General features: G+C 36.7%; 2 protein-coding genes across 2 annotated transcripts in view; one reads left to right on the top strand and one right to left on the bottom strand.

Annotated features, from left to right (window-relative positions):
• Positions 1 to 8,706: 8,706 nt before the first annotated feature.
• On the bottom strand, positions 8,707 to 10,769 carry LOC149423043 (transmembrane protein 138). The gene is made up of 4 exons (XM_089632826.1): positions 10,403 to 10,769; positions 10,227 to 10,299; positions 9,605 to 9,776; positions 8,707 to 9,181 (listed from the first exon to the last, which is right to left on the bottom strand). The coding sequence occupies exons 1-4, from the start codon at positions 10,528 to 10,530 to the stop codon at positions 9,072 to 9,074; spliced, it is 483 nt and encodes a 160-aa protein (XP_089488952.1). The 5' UTR covers positions 10,531 to 10,769; the 3' UTR covers positions 8,707 to 9,071.
• An 860-nt stretch (positions 10,770 to 11,629) lies between these two features.
• The window catches only part of LOC149423042 (pre-mRNA-processing factor 17), a 31,446-nt gene continuing 16,966 nt past the window's right edge, over positions 11,630 to 26,109 (top strand). Inside the window, exons 1-5 of the mRNA XM_089632825.1 lie at positions 11,630 to 11,926; positions 12,246 to 12,519; positions 12,633 to 12,786; positions 21,512 to 21,627; positions 24,119 to 24,333. Of these exons, the coding sequence (XP_089488951.1) occupies positions 11,756 to 11,926; positions 12,246 to 12,519; positions 12,633 to 12,786; positions 21,512 to 21,627; positions 24,119 to 24,333 (930 nt within the window). The 5' untranslated portion in view covers positions 11,630 to 11,755. The remainder of the gene's footprint in view (positions 11,927 to 12,245; positions 12,520 to 12,632; positions 12,787 to 21,511; positions 21,628 to 24,118; positions 24,334 to 26,109) is intronic.

Here is a 26,109-nt window from a genome sequence, read left to right as displayed (position 1 = left end):
TTTTAAAATTATTTGTTTGCGCCCATACATACGCAATATGAATAAATCAGAATAAATAGTTTTATTCATTTAAAAACTCAATTCTTTGGGGAAAGGCATACAGATACAATATTGTACCGACGATTTAATACAATAATGTATGTTTGCTTTTCTCAAAACTGTTTATTGTGTATGTACGGTCGCAAAAAGCATATTTTAATAAAATAAATGAATTCACGCCATCTATGAACACGTAGAATATAACAAGCGTCACATTTAATCTTAGTAAACTAATGTTTTTTTTTATTTGTTTTTAGTGATACCTATTATGTATGTATAATATCTAATATATATTATGTATAAGAATATGAAGGTATAATACCAGTTCTGTACTGTTTATTCTGTTAGTCACTCTTCTAGAATACGTGAAAATGTTTTTTATTCTAATTTATAACTGTATTTTTTTTAAACAAGTTTGTTTCTTCGATGCAACTTTAGTTTTAAAAAAATGTAAATAATTTTGAGAGAAAATCTGAACTTTATATAGCCAAAATCATCCTTAATGGGTGAAAGTCAAAATAAATAAATAAAAAAGACAATACTAAAACAAAAAATTTGAAAAAGATTCGGTCGCTTCTAGGATTCTTTTTCTTTTTCACATTTTTCATTTGAGAGTCTAATATTGTCTTCAATGATTAAATATTACAATTTGAGGTTTTACTCACTATGGACGGGTTGTTTCGGAGAATTTGAACAATTCATCAAATTTCAACATTCATTTTCGGGTTCTGTGAAAGTCCTATTCAAGTTCTGTTATTATATCATTGTAGGCTAGTTGCTTGACAAAACTGAAATAAAAACAGAACTTGAAAAAATCTTTCACAGAACTTGAAAATGAACATTGAAATTTGATGAATTGTTCAAATTCTCCGAAACAACCCGTCCTAAGTATATCAGACAGAAATGAGATACACAAGACTGTAATGGGCCGGTGATCCCAATCCGTGGAGGCGGAAGATGTCGTCCTTCAGTGGCGTGGGGGAGTAGAACGGGCCGTCTCTATAGCCGTTGTAGAGCTGGTCCGAATGCTGATTCTCGTCCTTGTCGCTGAGTCCGGGTCTGGTCCGTAGGGGTAGGGAGGTCCGTAGTCAGGGGTGAGGCGGGCAGAAGTAAAGAAGGCGAGTAGAGGCAGAAGTCGGAGCGAGGTAGAAGGCAGAGCAGAGAGAGAGTTGTAGAGCTGGTGATGGTTGCTGGCTATCTCTCCTTTCTAAGGTCTTTGTGCCCGTTTTATAGGACGCCGGCAGTGGCCCCACGCTCCCACGGGTCCCCCTTTCTCTTCGATTCTCGGAATCGAGACCCGTGTTGGGACGCGATGGCGTAGCCCCGCCGGTCCGTTTACCGCCGCTCGGCCGGTAATTTCGGGCCGTGGTCAAGCGTGACCACGGCTTTCCTTTGTTTGGGCACGATCCTCAGAATCGTGCCCGTGGGACGTAATGACGGCGTACCACCGGTCATTTGTAACGCTATGATGGCGCATGGACGCTTGCTTCGGGCCGTGGCCGAACGTTCCCACTACGTTTAGGCACGATTCTCTTAATCGTGCCCGAATTAAATGCTATTATCATTTTTATCTCCCCAGCTCTCACACTCTATACTTCTCTGCCCGTATTCCTCTAGCCAAGCTCTGACGTTTCATTTATTATAAGATCTTAACATTTACATTTACATACTTTGACTTTTTAGATTTACATATTTCTACATTTTACATGTACATTTTCCGGCAGTTTATTCAATTTTACAATAGATTTTAATATGGGGCGACTGCGGCCGAGCCCGGAGCAGTACGTCCGTTACACTAAGTTATTCCAAAAATTAAAATAACTGTGTAGTTTCAAAAAGTAATTATGCATATAAAATAAAAATATATATACTTTTATGCAAATCCCGAATGATTTCTGGAAATTTGAAAAAAGCAAATATAAAAACACAACCGATATTCCAAAAGAGATGCACCTAAATGACATAAAAACTACCCAAGGTCAAGTTATCTGCGGGCTTTTTTCTAAGCACTTTCAATCTGTTTATAAACCTCGCAATGCAAACTATTCACCACAAATATCTGAAGATTTCTGTAACGAAAGCCTTGGTATGATCACTATTTCGCCCTTAACGATATTAGTCAAGTGTAAGAATTTGAGAACCAATAAGGGATCAGGTCCTGATGGTATCCCGCCAATATTTTTGAAAATGTGCAGAGATGTTCTTGCCAGACCACTTAGCCTTCTTTATAACAAATCATTACAAGAAGGTGTTTTTCCAGTCAAATGGAAAACGGCTTTCTTAACACCTATATTTAAGAAAGGTTGTAAGAGCGATATAAAAAATTATAGACCTATCTCTAAACTTGACTGCACAGGAAAGTTGTTTGAGTCAATAATATATGACTGTCTATTAGCTCATGTAAGTAAATATATTATCATTGAGCAACACGGGTTTTTCCCTCGGCGTTCCACAACAACTAACCTTCTCGAATACTCCCAGTACATCCGCGATAGCATCGAAAAACGTTTACAAGTAGATGCCATCTACACGGATTTTTGCAAAGCATTTGACCAGTTAAATCAATCATTACTCATCAAGAAGCTGGAAAAGTTTGGCATAAATGGAAATACTTTGAAATGGTTCGAAAGTTACATTACAGAAAGAAAACTACAAGTGGTTGTAGGAGGGTACTCCGCGGATCTTTTTACTGCAACGTCGGGAATTCCACAGGGCTCGCATCTTGGACCTTTGCTATTTTTAATCTTTATAAACGACATAATTTTAAGAATAAAAACATCAAAATATCTCATGTTTGCCGATGACCTTAAGTTGTACAAAAAAATTACTTCATTAGAAGATTGCACCGATTTGCAAAAAGACTTATCATCACTTCATGAATGGTGTACACTAAATGATTTATATTTTAATGAAAACAAATGTGCCGTAATTTCATTCACAAAGAACATTAATAAATTCTCAAACACATATCACATTAACAATATCCCTTTACTAAACACAACTTCAATCGAAGACTTAGGCGTGACATTTGACTCGTCACTTAGCTTCAATAAACATGTAGATACAATTTCAAAAAGTGCATCACAAGTATTAGGATTAACGCTAAGAATCACAAATTGTTTTAAAAGTACAGAATTAACTACTACTACTAGACATACTATTGTCCTCCTTTAAAATAGACTTCAATATTATTATATTAACAGAATGCTGGATCCCAACCTCTTTTACTGTAAAATACAAAAAAAACTACTCCTCATATTTCACAACAAAATACAAAAACCAAAATGATGGAGTTGTTGTTTACATAAAAGATAATCTTAACGCTTCTGTCTCAGAATTCACCCTAGAAAACTCAAACTGTTTACAAATAATCGCTCACCCAGATACGTGCATACTCGCTATTTACAGATCACCTTCATCACACAACATTACACCCTTTCTAATAGCTCTCGACTCTCACATAAAAAAAATTACCCACTTCAAAAACATCATCGTAACTGGTGACATAAACATAAATATACTCCCACAAGGCCATCCCCAGAATATCGAATACCAACTGATGCTCCTGGAACATGGCATAATAAGCGCCATCAACACTCCAACCAGAGTTACCAGAGACTCGGAATCATGTTTAGATCACTTAATGATCAAATCCAAAAACAAATTCTGTAGCTTAGTTTTCGAATCCACAATCACAGATCACTACACAACAATGATAGGACTGACCACACAGGCATTGAACCCAACAACTCAAAACAACATCACAAAATTTGAAACTGACTACGTGAACCTAAAACATTGCCTAGAAAACCAAACGTGGGAACACCTTAAAAAAATTAACAACACTGAAGAAGCCTGGAATTACCTTATTACATACCTACAAACGCTCATCACTCAAAACACCACAAAAACATTCAAATCCTTCACTCACCGCAAAATAAGACTCAAAAAATGGATTACCCAAAGCATAATAAATAGCATTAAAAAACGGGACAAACTGCACAAACAAGTCAAACACAACCCAAATGATACTTTTCTGAACTCTTTCTATAAAAGGTACAGAAATACTTGCTCTCTAATTATACGAAAAGCCAAAGAATTATATTACAGAAACAAACTGGTAACTGCTAACTTTGACCCGAAAAGCGTTTGGTCTATTCTGAGGGAAAGTACAAATACACAAAAAAACAAAGATGATGAAATAAAAAAAATACTTATCAACGACGAAGAAGTCGACTTCCACAAAAATCCTACACTTATCCTGAACTACATAAACAGACATTACACAAATATTGGAGCTAGCCTAGCCGAAAATATAAAACAAAAATCGTCTAGTAACGATAATCAAGAAACTCAAAAAATTCCGACTCAGTGCACACACAAAAATAGTGACAGTCTATTCAAATTACATAGAGTAACTCTGGAAGACACCAACAAATTAATACATTCCCTAAAGAATAATACAACATCAGGTCCCGACGGAATAGACTCTAAAACAATAATTACACTAAGCCAACAACTACTTACTCCACTAACATACGTTATTAATCTTAGCCTGAAAGAAGGAATTTTTCCGAGCATCCTAAAAAAAGGTTTGGTTATTCCTATTCATAAATCAGGACCTAAAAATAATGTAAACAACTTTCGACCCATTACACTATTAAACACATTGTCAAAAATTCTTGAAAAAGCAATAAAAGAACAGCTGCAACAATATCTGGAAAACATGCAAATACTCTCAGTTAACCAACATGGCTTTAGAAAAAATAGGAACACAGAAAACGCAATTGCCACTGTAACCGAGTTTATTACACATAATTTAGATGCAAAAAAAAAAGTTATTTCAATCTATTTAGACTTATCTAAAGCCTTCGATACAATTTCGCACAAAAAACTTTTCAAGAAGCTAAAAAACATTGGCATAAATGGAGTAGAATTTGAATTAATGAAAAGTTTCATGTCTGACAGAACACAACAAGTTAAAATTGATAACAAGACAAGTGAACCACTCTTAATCACATACGGAGTCCCACAGGGGAGTGTCCTTGGTCCATTAATATTCCTCATATACATAAACGAATTATGTGACATTGAAATTGATGGTAAACTCGTGACCTTCGCTGATGATACAGTTCTTCTGTGTCAAGCAGCCACATGGAAAGATTTATTCATAACAGCTGAAAAAAGTTTGTCTATTGTCATAAAATGGCTAAACAGAAATACTCTTACCGTTAACACAATCAAAACAAAATATATCACACACAGTATTACACAAAGAGGTCAACCTCCGTCTAACTTGGACTTGTTTTTGCATGAATGTAAACAAACATCATCCAATTGCCAATGCGAACACATTGAAAGGGTTAAACAAATAAAGTACCTAGGAGTTATTATTGATGCATACTTACAATGGACTGACCACATTACTTTTATTACCAATAAACTAAAACGAGTCTTACACCTAATAAAATCCATTAAAAACATTTTCCCACTAACAATACTCAGATCAATATATTTTGCACTGTGTCAATCCATTGCCACTTATGGAATATTAGCTTGGGGAAGCGCTACAAACACAACAATTGACCCAATTCAAAAAGTTCAAAAGGCAATAATAAAACTCATACTGCAAGTACCATTCTACACAGACTCAACCAAAATCTTCAAAACACTAGACGTCATGTCAATAAGACAACTTTACGCCAAAACTGCTCTCCTACACCTCATCCATAATAATCTTCATATTACAAATCAAGCAAAAGCCATAATAAAAACCAGGTCCTCAACAAATAAAACACTGAACATTCCAATAACACACACCACACACGGTCAAAGACACTTTCAATACTACGCAACCAAACTTTTTAACAGTATGCCCATTACTTTGAAACAATTATTGACTACAAACACATCTACAAACTTTCTCAAAAAACATATCATAGCCTGGATAAAAAATCAAGATATTCACTTTATTCAAAAGATTATAATTCCAAACCAAACATAACCAAAATATAACAAGTAAAATTAAATATTATACACGTTCATCAAGAATTATCCACAAATTCATACACTCACATATAAAAGTGTGTTTTCATGTTTCAATATATGTCTGTGAAAAAAAAAAATAATAATAATAACTTTCTACCATAACACATAAATACCTGTCACCCTTAACCACAAACACGTTAACACCTCAGCACAGGTTCTCCTAGTGAGGTGCTCACGTTACATATAATATCACACACACACACAGTTTTACCTAAATCAACCTATGTTCTTCATTTTTTATACCTTTTTTCTTCATTTTTTATACCTTTTTTCTGTACTTTTTTTTCTCTGTACTGCAATATAAACCACTGTAATAATTTGTAAAACGTGTATTCAAGAATAGACATAAATAAAATAAAATAAAAATAAATAAAATAAAACTTTGACATTATATAAATCAATTGTGCGAAGTATTCTCGAATATGCATCAACAATTTGGTCTCCCAATTATGAGATTCATAATTATAGGATTGAATCCATACAAAGGAAACTAACCCGTGTAATTGCTTATCGTGAAGGTTTATCTGATCAATTTGGAACTTATAATGACCGAATTTTGCACTACAAACTACACTCACTGACGGTCAGACGTAAACTTTCTGACGTACTGCTCCTACACAAAATTATACATGCATCAGTTGATACACCAAACATTTTATCCCAAATTAACATCAATATTACATTAAGAAAATCGACAAGGAGGATGAACGACATTTTCTATATTAAAGCCTACCACACAAATACAGGATATTTTTCCCCTGTACCGCGAACATTAAGAAATTATAACATTATACATGGCTCTAATAATGTAATAGACATTTTTAATGACCAATTTAAACACTTCAAAAAAAATGTATTACCTTTAATCATATTAAGCTGATATTGTGATGAAACCCTTTATTTAATGAGAAGCAACATTGTACCTACCTAATCAATGTCTCACCAGTACAGGTGTGACAATTACAAATCGTTTATGAACATATTTGTATTTACCTTTTACCCATTCTTATTTGTTATTTACCTCTGCATATTTAGCTTATTCATTTTGTTGTTATTATGTATTTAAACATCCATGTATGTAAATTCTTGGGCACCATGTTTGTTTTATGTACTTAAATAAAAAAAATAAAATAATCAGTCACCTGACTTAACTAAGGACGGGTTGTTTCGGAGAATTTGAACAATTCATCAAATTTTAACGTTCATTTTCAAGTTCTGTGAAAGATTTTTTCAAGTTCTGTTTTTATTTCAGTTTTGTCAAGCAACTAGCCTATAATGATATAATAACAGAACTTGAATGGGACTTTCACAGAACCCAAAAACGAAAACGAAAATCGTAACACGAGACTTCCTGAGATTTTCTTTGTTTATTAATTTAAAATCAACTATTTTATTAATTCCCCAGTCCAAAGGCCACATAGGCTTGGAAATAAATTCAGTTCTGTTGATGTTTTCATTTATTCCATAGTAAAATTTAAATCAGAAATTTTATTTCGCTAACATATTCATATCGTCGCTCTAGTTCGTTTTTGTCCAACAGGCCATTTTTGGCAAAATTGAGTTAAGTATGCAGTGTTCTCAGAAAGCATTTATTTATACGATACAAGTGAAAAAAAAAAAATTATGTGTTTTCAAAACGCAGTTTGTCTTATGTCCACCAAAATTAAACAACATTCCGAGCGTATTTATCCAACATCCACACGTTGGCCAAAAGGAATCCTCATTTTTAAACCGGCCGTTAAGTTAAATTTCATAAAAAACATGCAAGCCATATCTTTGCTTTATTAATTATTTAAGAATCACACCTGAATGTTTTCTCACCTCAAAAATATAACTATGTAAAATGTTAAAATTATTGAACGCAAATCATGTAAGTATCAACGTTCAATGACCGACCTATTTTGGGTGTGTCTAGTAATAATATTAATTTGAAATGCTTTCCGATCTTCCTGTAATACCAAACACGTTGGATAAAGCAGAAGTTACGCTAGAGTGCGCGCTTTTGTCCAACATCCAGTCTCCTATATCCAATTTTAACACACAAGATTTCGTCACTTTATCCTACATCCAATTTAAAAACGTGTTTTCTGCATAATTTTAAACATTTGGAACGAATTGGACTTAAAAATAATAATTTCTATCACTTTAAATCATTTTAGTACGCTTACAATTGAACTAATTTCATTCTATATGAGTTTTTTGTAAAAAAAACTTTAAAGCGCTATTTCTCCCGATTTACGTTTTGGTCTGTTGGATACAAACGAACTAGAGCGACGATATAATAAGTAAGTTACTGTTTTATGTAAATATTTACTTATTCTTTAATGTTCATTTTTGTTATTTACTTCAGGCAGGCACAGATACCTTTTTTCTCTCTTTTTTTACTTATATTATATTACATTGATTCATTTTGTTCCCATCTTATTTTTTAAATTTTATTGTTGCTGTACATACTGCCAATATGGACAAATTGAATTGAAAATCCTATTCATGCAGCTGCGAATAAAAATATTATTATGTTAATTTGAATACACTATGTAAAGTAATTAATTTATACTTTTTTTATGTAAAAGCCTCACGGGTGTAAATAAATAAATAAAACAAGGTTTAAGAGTAACTTTGGTATTTTTCTTATATATAATTCTTAACAATAACACTTTTCATTGCCTATGTCGTAGTTGAAATTGACTAGATTCTTTAAAAGCATATTTGTACACAAGTACTGCTGTGTAATTATTATTACATGTGACAACTTTTGCAACGTCTTCTGAATGGGAAACAGCTCCCAGGAGTAAAAATAATTACACAGCAGAACTTGTTTATAAATTGCAATAAAAAAAAATTAAATTGAATAATAGAGTTCTACAAATTACACTTGTTAACAATAAAAGCAATTTTATGTAAAAAGAAAATTAGGTACAGAGTAGATACAGATAAGATAAATATGTAATAAATGACTAATAATATAAATAAGTAATAAATGACTAGTTATGATGAGCGAGACGATTGTTGATCCAGTCCAAGTCCTCGTAATAGCGCGGGTCACTGATTTGCAAGGCAGCTTTCTTGTAGAAATAGTAATAGCAAGGAGCCACTGAAATAATGACAACATGTTGATATTATATACTTATGTATATACACATTATACTCCTCATAGGTAACTAGCCGCCTTAACCGGGGTTTGAATTTAAAAAAATTGGAAGTAAGAAACAAAACGGAAAATATTCAAATATTTTTACATTCAAATGGATATTTCAAAACTACATTTGCTTATGGAAGAAATTATGTTACAAACTGAATTTTTTTGCATTGACCTCGTTAATTCAGATAGAAAAGGCTGTTCCAAATTAACGATGCCCGAAGTTTGTGAGTTTTTTGCTGGTTTAAAAAACAAATTTCTGCTTCATAGTTTACGATTACAATCAGAAAAAATGAACAGAATTTTCAACACTTAATTAAGAAGAAATGTCACAAATAGATATAACTTATTGGTTATGTAATTGATTATTGTACTCACGACTTCTTTGGACTAAGAAAGCTAACCCAAGGAGAACGGTGATAGGCTGCAGGGGATTGTCCCACTTCACGGCTAACCAGTAGATGTGAGTAGCGATACAACATACTAAGTAAAGAATTGTCATTATCATTAATGAGCGAAACTTCTCAAAAAGGAACTGCATAAGTCCGGCCTGAAAAACAAAATTTCTTTTATAAGTACTAATCTTCTATTGCATGCACAGTCTCTCCTCACTCATCCTATGCAGTTGCTTTTGCTTACAATCTATATAAATAAAAATGTTAATGTTCATTTGTTCAAAATCTTTAATCTCCGAAAGTTCTTCATCGATTGCTTTGAAATGTTGACACAACGTTGCATTCGAATACGCATGTGTTTTTAGACACCTACAGTATGTAGATGTCTCCTATGAGAGGTAAAAATATTCCTTTTTTTAAAACAGCGTAATCTGTTGAACAAACATGTTTTTTTTTTTAAACAGCACATTTTGTTGGACGTAAAAGCAACACGAGCTATTGTTTTTCTATCTGCACAGACTAACTGAGCCACAGCAATGGGAAGAAGAGTACAGCTAGTACCATAATAAATTGAATAAATAAATACTAAAACACGTATGTAGTACCTGGAATAAATATGTTGAAAAGAAATTCACAAGCATGGCTGTGATAGCTAGAACAAGAAGCAAATCCTGGAACCTGCAAAAATATTATTTATTTTTTGAATGATGAACATAATTATATTTTAATAACCAAGTAATGATCTCAGAAGATAAATTATGTTTGACCGTCTTAAACTTACACAAACATGATAAGTATGGCAGAGTGGCTTCTAGGAAACAGTGTTAAGCAATTCAGTATTAAATCTGCTAAAATAAGCCCATATTGAATAAATAAAACTGCAGAATATCGAGATACCGAAAGCTTCATTTTAGAATTTGCTATTTCACTATTTTAAAATAAAAATTAAGCCATTTCCAATAATGGTGAAATATTTATTTATCGACGGTGTGAAAAAGTATAATAACGTTTTATTATGATTCGCCTTGTATTGACAATACCATAAATCATAAATAAACCACTCACTGACATTTAAACATTTTTGTTTTGTGTATTTTTGTTGGTAGACGGCAAAATAGACGAAAAGCTAGAACATGGAAAGATCTTGCGTATACTCACGGATACTTATCTGAATACTAAAACGTTCCACACATCGAAAACTATGAAATTGAATTGTCTTTTGTGGATGTGCATTTATACAACCCCCCAAAAATAGATAAGAATGTTATCGAAGGCAGCAAACACTTTGTGGCTTGACATTATTACACAAATGAAAAAATATCTTAGTTTTAAACCACTTTATTACATTTATAGACGTCTATAAATGTAATAAAGTGGTTTAAAACTAAGATATTTTTTCATTTGTGAGATAAGAATGTGTTATTTTCATAAACGAAAACAGTAGAACTGTGTTCGTTTATTTGTGAACTGTACTTTACTAGCGATGAATCATCGATGATTTCGATCATTTTGACCATCAATATATTTCGATTCATTGTCATCAACAAATTGATTGGTTAATTGTCATCAACAAATTGATTTATTAATTGGTCAGAATTAATCGATATAAAAGCAGTCACGTCATTGATCAGAATTCATCGATATCAAATTGATTCCCAAATCCGGATACTTAAAAAATATCTCGAAATCGGATTGCGTGTTATGTACTACCTAATATGATTTGATATGCATTTGGGATTACGCAAATATTGTGTGGTAATTGTGTTATGTTGGTAATGTTAGGTATTGGATATAAGCTGTTTAATTATGATATTATATAGCCACGTTTTCGTCAAGTGCAAGCATTCAAATTCGTAGTCTTTGTCCGCAGCTACTGCTCCCGCTGAACTCCGAGCAATTAAATCGATTAAAACTCGATTCTTTTGATGTTTCGATCCTGCCCATCACTATACTGTACCAAAGACATAAACAAGAACTGCGCTGATAGTGATTTGTTTATGACTGCGCTTATGTCAAACCAAGTCAAACCATGTCAAACGCAATCAAAACTACGACTATGACCATTTAAAAATTCACATTTCGGAAATGTTACGTTTCTTGTAATTTGCCAATATTATTTCAATTAAACGCCAAAATGCTTCAGCTAAAAGTGTACGACTTTAGCGATGAAGACAGTGGGTCTGGTAGTGAAAATGCTGGTCCCTCAAACGTTGAAGACATGACGTTACATTTGAAGGGAGTAGATTCAAATAAATCAATTGCAAAGTCTTTTCAAATATGTGCTGCCCCCTCAGTTTTGCCCACCGTAAGAATTAACCATTTTCTTTCACTCCATTAAGTCTTCGACCTTAACTCTAAAAGCTGCTTGAAGTTTTATACTTCAACTTTTTAGGTTATGACAGATACATCCTTGAAATAATATCCATACAGATTCGAAATTACCCGCTGTAAATAGTAATTAGTTGCACAAATAGCATCTGCCATGATTTTATTATTTTATCCATGAAATAAATCCTAGTTTGATGGATTAACTTTATTGAATTTATTTTTGTATGTGTTTTCTTGCATGTTATGTTTTGTAAAATTTCCGGGTAAATATTTACCGTTTGTTTATTTATTTACAGAGTGACAAGAATGACATTCTTTTAATAAGCCCAGATTCTAAAGAGTTAACCCACAATCCGAAATATGAGCATTTGTTTGCCCCTGTTCTGGGCCCAGAAAATCCTTTCCAAACAGAACAATCAAAAGCCCCTAAAAATATGCTTTCTGGGTTTGTTGAAAAGGCTCACATTAGCGAGTTTCAATTTGAAAACCAACGTCGTACCTTTGCCAGTTACGGACATGCGTTAGATCCTTCAGCTGAAGGAAATTCATCTAGCCACACTACGATAGTAGGTAAGAACTCATTAATTTAGTAGTTATGGCAACATTTCTGAATTTTGTAGAATAACCCTCGAAATTTTTAATTTTTATTTCCTTTCTGACATTGCATTGTTTTTTTCTTGTAGTTTCCAGTACAGTTTCAGTTCCAGAAGATAGGAAAACTGTATTTGAATCTTCAAAACTTAGACCTTTGGATAAAAGGAAAAGACAAAAAAATGATAACCCGGAAGATATAGAAGGATTTTTAGGTCCCTGGGGAGGATATGTTGATGAGCATAGGTTTGTAATACATCTGTATAAAGTTGCCGAATTCCGCCTCACGCTTAATACGCAATTTTTTTTTGCGTATTAACCTCTCGGACAAAGACTATTATTTACTTTGTGTTCCTTTGCGATCTGTCAAAACGTGAAAATTTTTGTGATATTTACGAGTTTTGTTAAAAGCTTCATAACTCACGTTTTGGGAAACGTAGCCTCATTCTAAAAGATGTTTTGGAAAGATTATGAAATTCACTATCGTATTGTATTGTTATACGTAAATATTTGCGTTTCTAAATATACATTTTCTGAAAACGTCAAAAATATGTAAAAATCGCTGACCATTATTTCAAAGCTGTGAAAAATGTACTTTTTTCTGAGTATCATAAAGAAATAACACTTTATATATTGAAGAAATATAATTAAAAACTATTAGTCACCTCAAAATATTAACCGTCCAAACTAAAATATTTTTAATAAATTATTTAGAAACGCAATAAATTATGAACGAACAAGATGACAGATCCAATCGACTTAGATAATGCACCTCTACATTCCATAGATATTCTTGAATACAGACGCGTAGCGTTATTCATTATCGATACTCTGTTTTTTAAATCATGGCAATCCGTATACTAGTGATGGAAATAAATCGATTTTTGTAAAATCTCGCGCGTTTACGTGAAAAGACGTTCTAATGTCTTGACCGCTATTATCATATTTACGTCTTTTGACGTTCTAATGTTCTGAGTGGTTAAGCGTGTTTTCAACTTAATTTCTATAAGAAACAACTACAGTTGAGTAGCGGTAATCCGTCCCCTGTCTAATCCGGCACCCCCTATAATCTGACATGCTTTTAACCACTCAAGAATTCACTAAAATTACTGAAATATATGTTCAGCTATCGGCACTTTAAGCATTTGTTTTGGAAATTTCCTGCCCTCGTTAAAAAAAATCATTCCTCTGAATTTTGAAATATGCATAAATTATTTAAATAAACCAATTTTTTGATGTTTTCAACTCCCCTGATGTAAATACAGTTGACCCGCGGTAATCTGACAAACGTTTTGCAAGGCGGCGTCGGATGATCGAATTTGTCAGACTATAGAGTATTGCCACCGACCCCTTGTATTCCGGAACTTTTATGAAAAGGAGTACCTTGTAATCTGACAAATTACATACTTACATATTAAATATATAGTAGGATACATAGTAAATGATATGGGACTTTTTGCAACAAACAATAAATTTTTTCATTATACATGTATTATATACGCACATAAAAATTATGCCAATAAGATTGACCAATATTTAAGTTTTTTGTATCTGAGTAAAAAAAAAAAAATTAAGAAATTTTTTTTAAAACTATCATTATATTTTTTACATAACTCGATCCAATCCATAAGCAAATTAAAAAAAAAATATTATGTTTAAAAGTTATTTTAGATTTAACTTTACCCATATCTGTAACAATTATGATCTTGTTTATGTCAAAAAGTTTTTTTAGACTGTTGCTTAATTGCCTCAACTGTCGGTCTCCCTGATCGAGTGGTAAGTTTCTCGACTACAAATCCGGAGGTCGCAGTTTTAAATGCCAGCTTGCGCAATATATATATATTTTTGTAAAAAGAAAGATTAAAATTAATTACGTAATTAATTTTTGTTGTATCACAATTAATTAATAAAAAATAGTATGTAGCTTATTTGTGGCTCATTCCAAAGTGAAATATACTCTCAGTATCGCCCTGGTGAAAGACCACCATTCAGAATTGAAACGGTGCTTGAAATGGCTTTAGCCGTGTTTGGTGACTAGATCTGAATAGCCAGCTACTTCCCCACCTTCCTCTCCCCCATTCCCTTCCCCTCACCACTGCCTTTAGCTTCACAAAATACACCAATTGGGGATGCCATAGTCTTACTGACTCCAGACGGTTGGGAGCAATTGGGACTCTTGGGCGGTATTCACATAATAAAATTGCCTTTTTATTAAATCAGAGGTTATGATTCTTGTGGGGTATTCATATAAAAATAAATGAAATGTGACAAAGTTTAAAACACCCTGACTGGAGATATTTTGAGATACCCAAAAATTTGTTTGCTTCATTGTAACTTCACTGTAACAACTTGACAATCTGATTTATTTTATCTACCCTCTTGTAGAACAAACATTCGAAAAAATTCCCCAATTCCTCGTATATGTGCACAATATAATACAAAATTTTACAGCATTGACATTTTTGGTAATAACCTAAAGAAATATCAATATGAAGTAATGCGTACGATCGATTATTAATATAAGAGTATGGAATGTATTGGGAGCATCTCCTATCCTCTTCCTATTTTCCCCTTCCTCTCCCTTTCCTAGCACCAAATTAATTTTAAGATACTAAAACTTCATTTTTAATGCACTTTAACATAAGAAACTTCTGTGGCTTGACTTCAGTTAACTTGTATATTTATATCTATAATTGTATATTATATAAAAGCTGTTTGTTTCTTACAAAATAAACTCATATAAGACTTTTGGTGGCTTAAAACACAGTTTATTGTTTAGGTTACACAGATTACAATAGCAAAATAGTCACAGTTTACAATTTACACGAATACACTTTGAAAATAACATTTATCGACTAGGCAAGGATTTATATAGGATCCTTGCGGGATAGTAATTGGGAACAACAAAATAGAATCGAGTCGCGGCACAACTGTTCGGGACTAGCCTAGGTTTGCTTGGGGCGGATTACTGTCTCTCAAGGGCTGTGCGCAGCACAGGTAGCCAAGAAGAGGAGCGCGCCTTTAGCGAGTCTAGTAGTCTTCAAGTCGGTTGCTTAGCAATGGTAGTAGATAGCTGTCCTCAGAGGGCCGTGCGGGGCACGGGTAGCCAGCTGAGGGAGGGTACTAGCCAAGGCGAGCAGACAGGAGAACTGTACTGTGTAAGGGTGAGTTGCTGCTTTTAAGGGCTTCATTCTGTGTCAGCAGCGTAGGGGATGGTCGGCCGCGTGGGGGGGGATGCGTAGAGAGCGTTCTGCGCATCTCGTCGCCTGCGTGCAGCAAGACAGGGACAATGCCATATGGGGAGAGAGAGATGGTGTATTGGCAGTAATATTCCGCGCGCTACATCCTCCCCCTCTGGATCGAGGAGCGTCTCGCTGAAGATCCAGATTTGTAGTAAGCGAGATTTCTTATTTATTCTTCTTAGGACGGCCCCGTTTGCGCAGGGGAATCACTGGAGCTGGTAGTGGTCTGACAAACCCTTGGTATGGAGTCAGCGCCGATGTATGGTAAGTGCCAAGCGAAACATCCGGGGCTGTCATGGCAGCTATTTCGTAGCTTGTTGGTCCATGTTTTTGCAGTACTAGGTATGGGCCATCTCGCCGTGGTCCTAATTTGGCACTAAACCCCCTTGCAGCCTTGCTAAGAGCGTGTGATTGGACAAGGACATGATCCCCGGGCTGGTACTGAGGATCCTCTCTTCTTTTATTATCCATGTATTCCTTTTGTTTATCTTGTTTGTGGTCATTGTGATTTCTGACCAGACGTAATGTGTCAGCAAGGTGTAGCAGGTGAGGTGTTATTTCCGGAATGAAGTTTTCTGATTGAATGATGCCTCTTAAGTCTCTACCCACATCATCGGCCGATCTAAGCTCACGTCCAAACGTTAGGTAGGAAGCGGAGTAACCGGTGCTTTGGCAGAAAGCGGTGTTCATGGCGAAACGTATCGAAGGCAGGCTTTCGGCCCATGTTCTATGCTCTGTGCCTACCAAGATGGCCAGTTGTGGTTTTAGATCTCGGTTTTTTCTTTCGACAGGGTTTGCTTCTGGATGATATGATGGCGTGAAGGTGTGTTTGATGTCCAGGCAGTAAGTCAGCTGTTGCATCACTGCAGACACAAATTGTGTGCCGTTATCGCTGATAAGTCGGCGGGGAGTTCCATAACGCAGGCAAATTTCGTCAATCAGAATACGGGCGCAGGTTTCTGCAGTAGCTTCTTGAATAGGAAATAGCTCTACCCAGCGCGTGGCAACGTCTTCGATGATGAAAATCCAGTTTTTGCCGTCTTTGGATGTTGGGAGTGGTCCAAAAAGGTCAAAGGCTACTGTTTCAAATCGCTGGTTCATGACCGACGTCTGCACAAGGCCAGCGGGTTTTAAATTTGATGGTTTGTACCTTTGGCACTCAATACAGTTTTTTATGTATTTTGTTATATAGGTTCGCATGTTCTTCCAGAAGTATCGCCTTGCGATCCTTCGAATCGTGCGTTCTACTCCATAATGTCCGGCAGTTGGGGCATCATGATAAGCCGCTAGTATTTTGTGTTGTTCTTGCTCGGGGACAACTAGTTGGGCGTCTTCTTCTTCTATGTCTGGTGCGTAGCGATACAATACACCTTGTAGCATTAGGTATCCCTTAGTTGTCCAGTAACTAAGGTTCTCGTTTGGAGTCTGGTCTTCAAAACACTCAATGATTTTTTTTAAATCAGCATCTTTTAGTTGTTCTTCTCGGATGTCAACAGCGTTTCGTACGGGAACGTCGATGGTTACGGTGCAAACTGCACAAATGGATGGGAGCTCCTCAGGTAAAGGTGGGCGTGATAGTGTATCTGCCACGAGGTTTGTACGTCCTGGGGTATACTGGATATTCAAATTGTATGGTTGAAGCTGCAGAGCCCATCTCGCGAGGCGCCCTGTGGGAGATTTTAAGGACATTAACCACTTTAACGCTTGGTGGTCGGTGACAACCGTGACTTCTGTTCCTTCGATGTATCCTCTGAACTTTGTGACTGCCCATACCACTGCTAGGGCTTCTCTTTCTGTCGTGGAATAATTTCTTTCTGCGGGTAAGAGTAGGCGGCTTGCATACTCTACCGGATGCTCATCGGGGCCCTCCCCCTGGACCAGAACTGCTCCCAATGCGTAGTTACTTGCATCTGTTTTTATGGTAAATGCTTTAGTTCCGTCGGCTTGGCGTAAGATAGGGGCACTAGTAAGTAACCTTTTCAGGGTGTCGAAGGCGTTCTGCTGCGGGGGGTTCCATTCCCATCTGACATCTTTCTTTGTTAAGTCGCTTAGTGGTTTTGCAATCTTCGCAAACTCAGGTACAAATCGTCGATACCAGGAGCAGGTTTGAAGAAAGGTCTGTAGTTGCTTGACGTTCTTCGGTTCCTTCATTTGAGAAATGGCAGCAATTTTCTCCGGGTTGGTGCTGATCCCTCCTGGAGATATCAAATGTCCCAGGTAATTTATACTCGAGCAGCAGAAGTGACATTTATCTCGGTTGGCAGTGAGATTAAATTCACCTAGCTTACAGAACACCTGTCTCAAATCAGCAAGATGTGTTTCGAAGGAAGATGATAAAATAATTATGTCGTCTAGATATGCTAGGATGTTGATGTGGTCTAACTCGATCCTCAATCGGTCTATAAGGCGTTGGAAGGTTCCTGGGGCGTTTCGAAGACCGAATGGCATTTTCAGAAAGCGATATAAACCAAACGGTGTTATGAATGCCGTCTTATCGCGATCCTTCTCCAGCACTTTAATTTGCCAGTAGCCTGACCGAAGGTCTATGGTTGACATGTAGTTGGATTGCTTTGCCGAGTGTAGCAGGTCATCCATCCTCGGTAAGGGGTACGCGTCTGGTACTGTAATGGCGTTGAGCAATCGAAAATCGATGCATATTCGTCTACTTCCGTCTTTTTTGGGAACCATAACCACTGGTGCGGCCCAAGGGGAATCGGCTTCTTCTATAATGCCTTGCGCTAGCATATTGTCTACTTCTGAGCGTAGCTCCATTTGACGGGCTGGAGAGAGCCTGTAGGGTGCCACAGAGATAGGTGAGTGGTCGAGTGTCTCGATCCTATGCTCGATTTTCGTAGTGGATGAGAGGATCGGCGAGAAAATGGAGGCATTCTCATGCAGAAGAAGGTCTAGCTGGTCTCTCTCATCGTGTGTTAGGTGGGTGGCTTCATTTGACCGGAGGCCCAGTATTTCGGCGTCCAGAGAGCAAATTTCCATCCAGGAGTCCGTCTTCTTTTTCGGAGAGTCGTCGAACAGCCTGTACGAATCTGTCATGACTTCCATAAGATCTCCCTCCTCCAGGGCGTCCTCGTGGAACAGCTCGTTAAGGGCTATCATTTTTGCCCAAAGATCAGCGCGGGGCGGTGTCCTTTTAAGGGGACTTAAAAGAGGCGGTGCGTAGATCTCATAGCCATGATCCTTTGGTGGTGAGGAGGGCGAAGGACATAAACGAAGAGGTTCATCTAGTTTAACCTCTCCTATCGCACAATTTTCTTGCAGTTGTATTAAAGTATCATCTTCCATGTTTAAGAGATAGTGTTTCTCAGGGCTGTCAGAAAATGCCCATGCACGTTGGGGAATATTTATTTCAATCCCCGCGTCTTCAATAAAGTCCACTCCCAAGAGGGTGCGATTTTCGTGGCACCCAGGGAGGACAATGAAACTAGAGGGTATTTTCCTTCCTCTGAGAGTCACGGTGGCGTTTATGATCTCCACCTCTTGACGTTTCGGAATTCCATCCGCTAGAACAATATCCATGGTCCTTTTAGATGGTTTAAATTTTTGGGTAATCAGGCGCTTGTGTAGCTCGGCCGATGCCACACTTAGCCTAGCCCCGGTGTCAATGTGAGCGGTTCCTATGTGTGACCCGACCTTAATTTGCAGAGTGGGCCTTGCTCTAGGGAGCCCTACTTCGCTTACTGAACAAAAGTCCGCTCTTGTGTAAGGCACGTTCACTTTTCCCCGGTTGCACTGCGGGCATTTGCTCCTAACAATACCAGGCTTGCCGCAACCATAACAGGCGAATTTGGCGTCGCTGGTCGTCTCCGGTGCACTTCTGCTCTGCCGTGGAATGGGTCTGGTAGGTGCCCCAACCTCTTGGCTCCGGCGGGTACGACACTCCTCAATAAGGTGGCCGAATCTGTGGCAGTGCGCGCAACGCAAACGGCCTTCGAACTTATTTTCCGCTGTACGTGCTGTGCCAGGTTTAGTAAGTTCGTGTAAGTTTTCTTCAATTAGTCTCGCTTTTACAAGCAGTTCAGCGAAAGAGCTAATTGATTCACGGGGAATTCTATCCCGAATGCGGATATTCAGCTGTCCGAATACAAGGTCGATCTGGACCTTTTCTAGGTGGATGGGCGGAGGCAATTCCGCAAGCAGCATCCGTTGTTTTGAGATAAAGACATCAGTTGATACGGAGGTGTCTTGTTTGAAACTAAATATTTCATTGTATACTTTGTACGCCGGTTTCTGAGGGGCGAAAGCATGTCTTAAGAGATTCATTGCATCTTCCCAAGTACGTACTTCCCCTTTCACTCCGAGCCACCAGGCAGCTGCATCTTTTGTTAATAGGAGAGGTAGTCCTACCAGTGCGCTCTCGTCTCCGATCTTTTCGGCACATTTGAATATGGTTGCCGCGGCTATGAAGCTCTCAACTGCGCTTCTTTCTCTCGTGCCATCGTACCGAGCCGTACAAGTGGTGAACATACCCGTACGCTGTGGCTCTGTTTGCGTTCGCTTTATTGAATTCAGGAATTCTGCGAATTGCTCCTGAGTAAAGCTGATGATAGCGCCTTCCCCATTGGCTTGCATCTTGAAGCGAGGGCTGCGGCGCGGACGCGAAATTTTCACTGATTTTAACACTTTTGCACAATGTATCTGGCCACTTAGTTGGGCGCCAGTTTATAAGACTTTTGGTGGCTTAAAACACAGTTTATTGTTTAGGTTACACAGATTACAATAGCAAAATAGTCACAGTTTACAATTTACACGAATACACTTTGAAAATAACATTTATCGACTAGGCAAGGATTTATATAGGATCCTTGCGGGATAGTAATTGGGAACAACAAAATAGAATCGAGTCGCGGCACAACTGTTCGGGACTAGCCTAGGTTTGCTTGGGGCGGATTACTGTCTCTCAAGGGCTGTGCGCAGCACAGGTAGCCAAGAAGAGGAGCGCGCCTTTAGCGAGTCTAGTAGTCTTCAAGTCGGTTGCTTAGCAATGGTAGTAGATAGCTGTCCTCAGAGGGCCGTGCGGGGCACGGGTAGCCAGCTGAGGGAGGGTACTAGCCAAGGCGAGCAGACAGGAGAACTGTACTGTGTAAGGGTGAGTTGCTGCTTTTAAGGGCTTCATTCTGTGTCAGCAGCGTAGGGGATGGTCGGCCGCGTGGGGGGGGATGCGTAGAGAGCGTTCTGCGCATCTCGTCGCCTGCGTGCAGCAAGACAGGGACAATGCCATATGGGGAGAGAGAGATGGTGTATTGGCAGTAATATTCCGCGCGCTACACTCATCAATTTGTGTGTAATTAAAGTGTTACGACTCCGCATTCCGAATTTCTACCGACATGTAACATACTTCCCTTGAACACTTAAGTATCATTTTAAGCTCTTAAAAAAAAGTTATTTATAAAGATAACGTTTATTCAGATGCCTAGTTGACAAATTACTTATATAAAATTCCTTTGATAGAAAAAATCTTAAATTATGCTCGGAAATTATAAAATCATATTTGGTTCTATTATTTAACATGCTATAGTATGACAAAATTCACAGTGTTTCTTTAAATGTTACTTAAGAGATTTGTGCTCTATTTTAAGTAAGTTGTGTTTTACTAAATATTTTCACAACAGCGCGCTGCCTCTATCATTTGTATTTACATATCTCCCTTTCAAACCATTTTCTTGTTTTTGAACGCTTATAAGGGTGCCTTAGTAATAATCAACTATTTCTAGGATTTTGAAGCCGACCGGTGAAGAAGCTGAGGCACTTGAAGAGATTTTGGCTAAAAGACAAAAGCGTGGTAAAGTTCAAGAAGAGAAACCTATGGAGGAAAAGGCCATATTGCACAGTAAGTTAATGTTGAAATAGTTAATTCATATTTTTTTAGCTGATTAGGCCTAGCTGAAAGTGACTGGCCACACGTCTTATTTATTATTATAAACACCCTGTTGGGCTGTATGTATGATAACCCTGTCTTAGTATGGAAATTACTTTGAGTTAGGGTGTTGCGGGTTCCATTTCCATGCAGTACAAAAATATATTAGCAAGGATTTTTCATAATATATGTATGAGTGAAGACCGCCAAGTCTGGGTATTGACTGTTAAGTTTGATGGACATTAATGTATATTGATGGTCGTAAGGAATATTAATAAATAAAATTCAACTTAAATTATTTGGGTTTTGAATTCCGCTCAGCCAAGCATTTTGATTTTTCTAATCAAAACTCCAGGGCTTGTAATCAAATAAAGTTGTCTACAAAAACACCAATAGTACCCTCGAATTATTGGTATATTTTTTTTGTAATATACTAATAAGATAATGTTTTAGAGTTTAAGGCCTAGAATTATTTATATCTTTTTTGTACATAACATTGATTGACGTTAAGCCCTCATAATGTTCCCTTTCTTTTCTTATGATTTGTTTAAACTGGATATTTGCTGATTGTTCCCCAGAAATGTTAAAATTATATATACATTAAAAAAATAACAATAACGAATGATTAGTGGTAAATGGGGCTGACAGACAATGGGGCTGGGAATGACTCTATACGCATCGTGGCTTGGCCTATTTCAGCATATCGCTCGCCATTCATTCCCATTAAGATTGTATGGTGAGCGATATGCTGAAATAGGCCAAGCTACGAGAATATAGCACGCTTATAGTCTATAACAGGCTTAATTTAGAAATAAATAAATTATCTCGAATTTTCCACAAAAATACAGCTCTCCTGGAAATAAACATTCACATAATAGTAATGTTTTTCTAAGACTTAATTAGTCTCTGTCATAAATCTACTTTTCCACATAATATTATATCATTAATTTTTTTTTCAACTAATGTACATACATAGATGCCGAAATAAATCGTCCCTCTTACACACACACACACGCACACACTCACGTTACGCTGCGTCGTCATTGAACAGCGTGACCACATAGTGGTCACGCTGTTGGTGGGATTAGGCTTATCATATCAATAAAAAATTTGAAGTATGATATATTTTTAAACCAATACAAGTCTGAACTCGCATTCGCGTAATGTTTTTGCAAATATATCACCACCGGTACGATGTTTGTCTCTTTGAGTTGACTGTTAGGGGAATATCCGAGATGAAAAATCCTTTCACTTTGGTCTTTAATCAGCAAATAAGCGTTACACATAAAGATGAAAATCATCCACGCTCCGGGACTGCGAATGTAGCCAGCCGTCTGCTACGCCCGAATTCTCCCGCTGCAAATGTAGCCAGCTGGACAATAGGTGTTAATTTCTCCTTAAAACATAACTATCTAACCATCACGCTGTTTACCGCAAGGGTAGGCAGAGAGGACGAACCGCCAAATAACTCGGTCTTGACACATACTCCTTGCTTCATTCAAATTCGTACATACTCTTCTATTATTTTGACTCTTGACATAGCCCGACTCTTATCTGATTCACTTGATCGTGCCATGTCTTCCTCGGGCATCTCCGACTTCTTCACAAAATTAATCTAATAATTTATTAACTTACTTGACTTACAACTTGTAAGTGATGTGCATCCGAACCAATATAAATTTAAATATAAAGAAGGGAATTTATTTTTGTTACTAAGAAAGTTATTCTATAGGAGTTTGTCTCCAAATTTTTATTTATATATTTTGATATTGTATTTATTTAAAGAGTTAATAACGACAGAAAAATTAGATTTTTGATATCTTCTAAAATGTAAGCTTTTAAAGTGAACTTGCATAAAACATAAACATTGATGACATATCCAAGACACAATTCAAATGGAAGTTCTGCAAAACCTACCTCTTGGGAAGTCATTGTATGTAAATGACATCACACTTTATCAGACGACCGCAAATGTCATAATTTTAATGGCTCGTGTCTTCAGTAATATTTGGTATTTTCCAAAAATTCAAAAGTTTGTGTCCTCAGCTCTAATTTATATGATATATTTGTAAAAAAAAAAAGAAATATTGTTGTAGGAAACAACCTCAATGCAAATTCTCGCAATATTCCCCGTTTCAGGAATATTTCCCAAAATAAATTCCCGTGAATTTACCCATCACTACTTACAACAGTACTTCATCCTTACCTTAGTATGTGAACAATTCGAATTCGAGTAACAATTAAAATCTCTGTCGTTAAAGCGCTACTCAAATTCAGAACCTAAAGAAGTGTACAAAGATTTCACTGATTTGCTGAAATACCACTAATTTTTAAAAGTTATGAAATGGTTTTGCAGCATCCTTATTGGCTAATTGAAATGAAATTATTAATAAATAAAAGAAAAAAAGTGTTTCATTCCAAGGGTTAACTAGTGGTGAAAATATTTTGTTAATTTTTCTTTCAGTTACGGACAGTATAGATTACCAGGGAAGATCGTTCCTGAGTCCCCCGCAAGACGTGGGGGTGAACCTCAAGAGCGAGACACCCCCGCAGCGGTGCTTCCTCCCCAAGGCACACATCCACACTTGGAAGGGCCACTCCAAGGGGGTCTCCGCAGTCCGCTGGTTCCCCAAAACTGCCCATCTCATGCTGTCCGCCAGTATGGACTGTCGGGTTAAGGTAATCATTGATCTTATTAAATGGTACCTTGATGAAACAGAACAGTGACAAAACCGAACATGTAAGAAAAAGTGAAGGGAAAAAATACCTAGCCTTTTATTTTTCATGTTCTGTTTTATCCAGTTAACGATTAAATTACCAACTGCCAGACAGATAAGAAGCTCCAAAATCTGATGTACTTGTGTAAAGAATCTGGTGCACTTTGAAGTGCTGTATTTGTTTACTTGGGTGTGCTTATCTTTTGATTTGTAATGAGTCAGTAATCGAGTAGGTACTAATATATCTGCTTTGTAATACATGCCTAAACCTGACCTTGATCTTTATGACTAATTGATTGTACGCTATTGTTAAAGCAAATGGCATTTAAAATATAATATTACCAATTATTCATTATACATCCACTGGTGGCAAAATTGTATACAAAATAGGCAACTGTTTACATAACTACAGATATGATTTGAGTTTTTCACAGCCAAAAGTAATATCGTGATTTGTTTAAGGAGGAAGCACACAACGGTATAGTACCTCAAAAACATATCAAGATTATATACCTATAGCAAGTACTGGGTAGATAGATATTCTGGATTCTTCGCACACCAGACCAATTATTCAATCTTGGAGAAACTCATGGTCATTGTCAAAGTAGAGAAAGGTGGGAGAAACAGAGAAAGGTCTTCGATAGACTGGAGTCTCACAAGCGTTGGGAACATTGGGTAATCCTCGGACTTTATCACACTGAAAAGTCACGAGCTACCACTGGGTATAACCAACAAGAATAACTAAAGAATCAGTAAATGTAACTGCTTTCTAGTCAAGAACCGAAACCAAACTAGAGAAAGCGCAACACATTATTGCATTATTAGCGACTAAGACAATTAAGACACAATCTGTTTTACTATCGGATTCACAATTGCCATTAAAAGCAAATGGTTGGAGAAATGCAGGAACACAAAAATAAAAATTTACTATAAACTACCAAAGAAAAATAACATTTAACCTGCATCTATGTAGGCACTGCAAAGATCAGCCTCCGGCTGCCAGCGCGATGCGGGTGACACTCGTCAAATTCCGGAGGTCATGTGGCATCAAACACTATCGCGCCGCACACAAGGCCGGATGATCAATTTACGAAGCCAAAAATATTTTTTATTTGATACTAGCGGACACCGCAACGCTTTGCTATTGCTAATATCTTTCTTGGGCGTCTCTGAATTCTTCCACCATTCACTAATGTATACCATAATGTTACTGTTAAAAACTACATTACATCCACTTTAATTCGACTTTGTTTTTCATTAAGGTGCAGAGATATTGCGTGAAGTATTCCTCGGGCATCTCCAACTCCTTTCACCATTCAAACCCCTCTATAAACACTCCTGGCACTAATAAGAACAAACTTTTATATTTTCATAGCAAGTTCTGTTATTATTTCAGTTCTGTCAAGTAACTGGCCTATAATGATATAATAATAGAACTTGATTAACATTTTCACGTAACCCGAAAATGAACATTGAAATTTGATGAATTGTTCAAATTCTATGAAACAACCCATCCTTAGTTGGGGTCAGGTGCTTGTAGTTTTCTAATTTTAAAATATAGACATTCCATTAATATTTTTTTTTTTAGAGATAGGATAAGTATAACATATTATGAATCCTATAATTTCTATACCCGCTATATCCGATTTTTTGACAAAATGATCTGAGTATGACATCTTGTTCACATTTTTGCGAGCAACAAGAGGAGCCTAAAATTGAGTTTCAAAACCCTCCTTAT

The sequence above is a fragment of the Hesperophylax consimilis genome, chromosome 6 (assembly GCF_061612785.1).
Source record: "Hesperophylax consimilis isolate HC1 chromosome 6, BYU_Hcon_1.0, whole genome shotgun sequence".
Lineage (NCBI taxonomy): Eukaryota > Metazoa > Arthropoda > Insecta > Trichoptera > Limnephilidae > Hesperophylax > Hesperophylax consimilis.
Note: the sequence above shows the minus strand (reverse complement) of the source record. Positions and strands in the feature narration are given on the sequence as shown.

Coding starts and splice junctions, on each gene's coding strand:
- LOC149423043 (XM_089632826.1), bottom strand. CDS start 10,530: ATGAAGCTTTCGGTATCTCGATATTCTGCAGTTTTATTTATTCAATAT. Junction 9,777..10,226: donor TTTCAACATATTTATTCCAG/GTACTACATACG, acceptor TTTGTTTTTCAG/GCCGGACTTATGCAGTTCCT. Junction 9,182..9,604: donor TTTCTTAGTCCAAAGAAGTC/GTGAGTACAATA, acceptor TCATTATTTCAG/TGGCTCCTTGCTATTACTAT.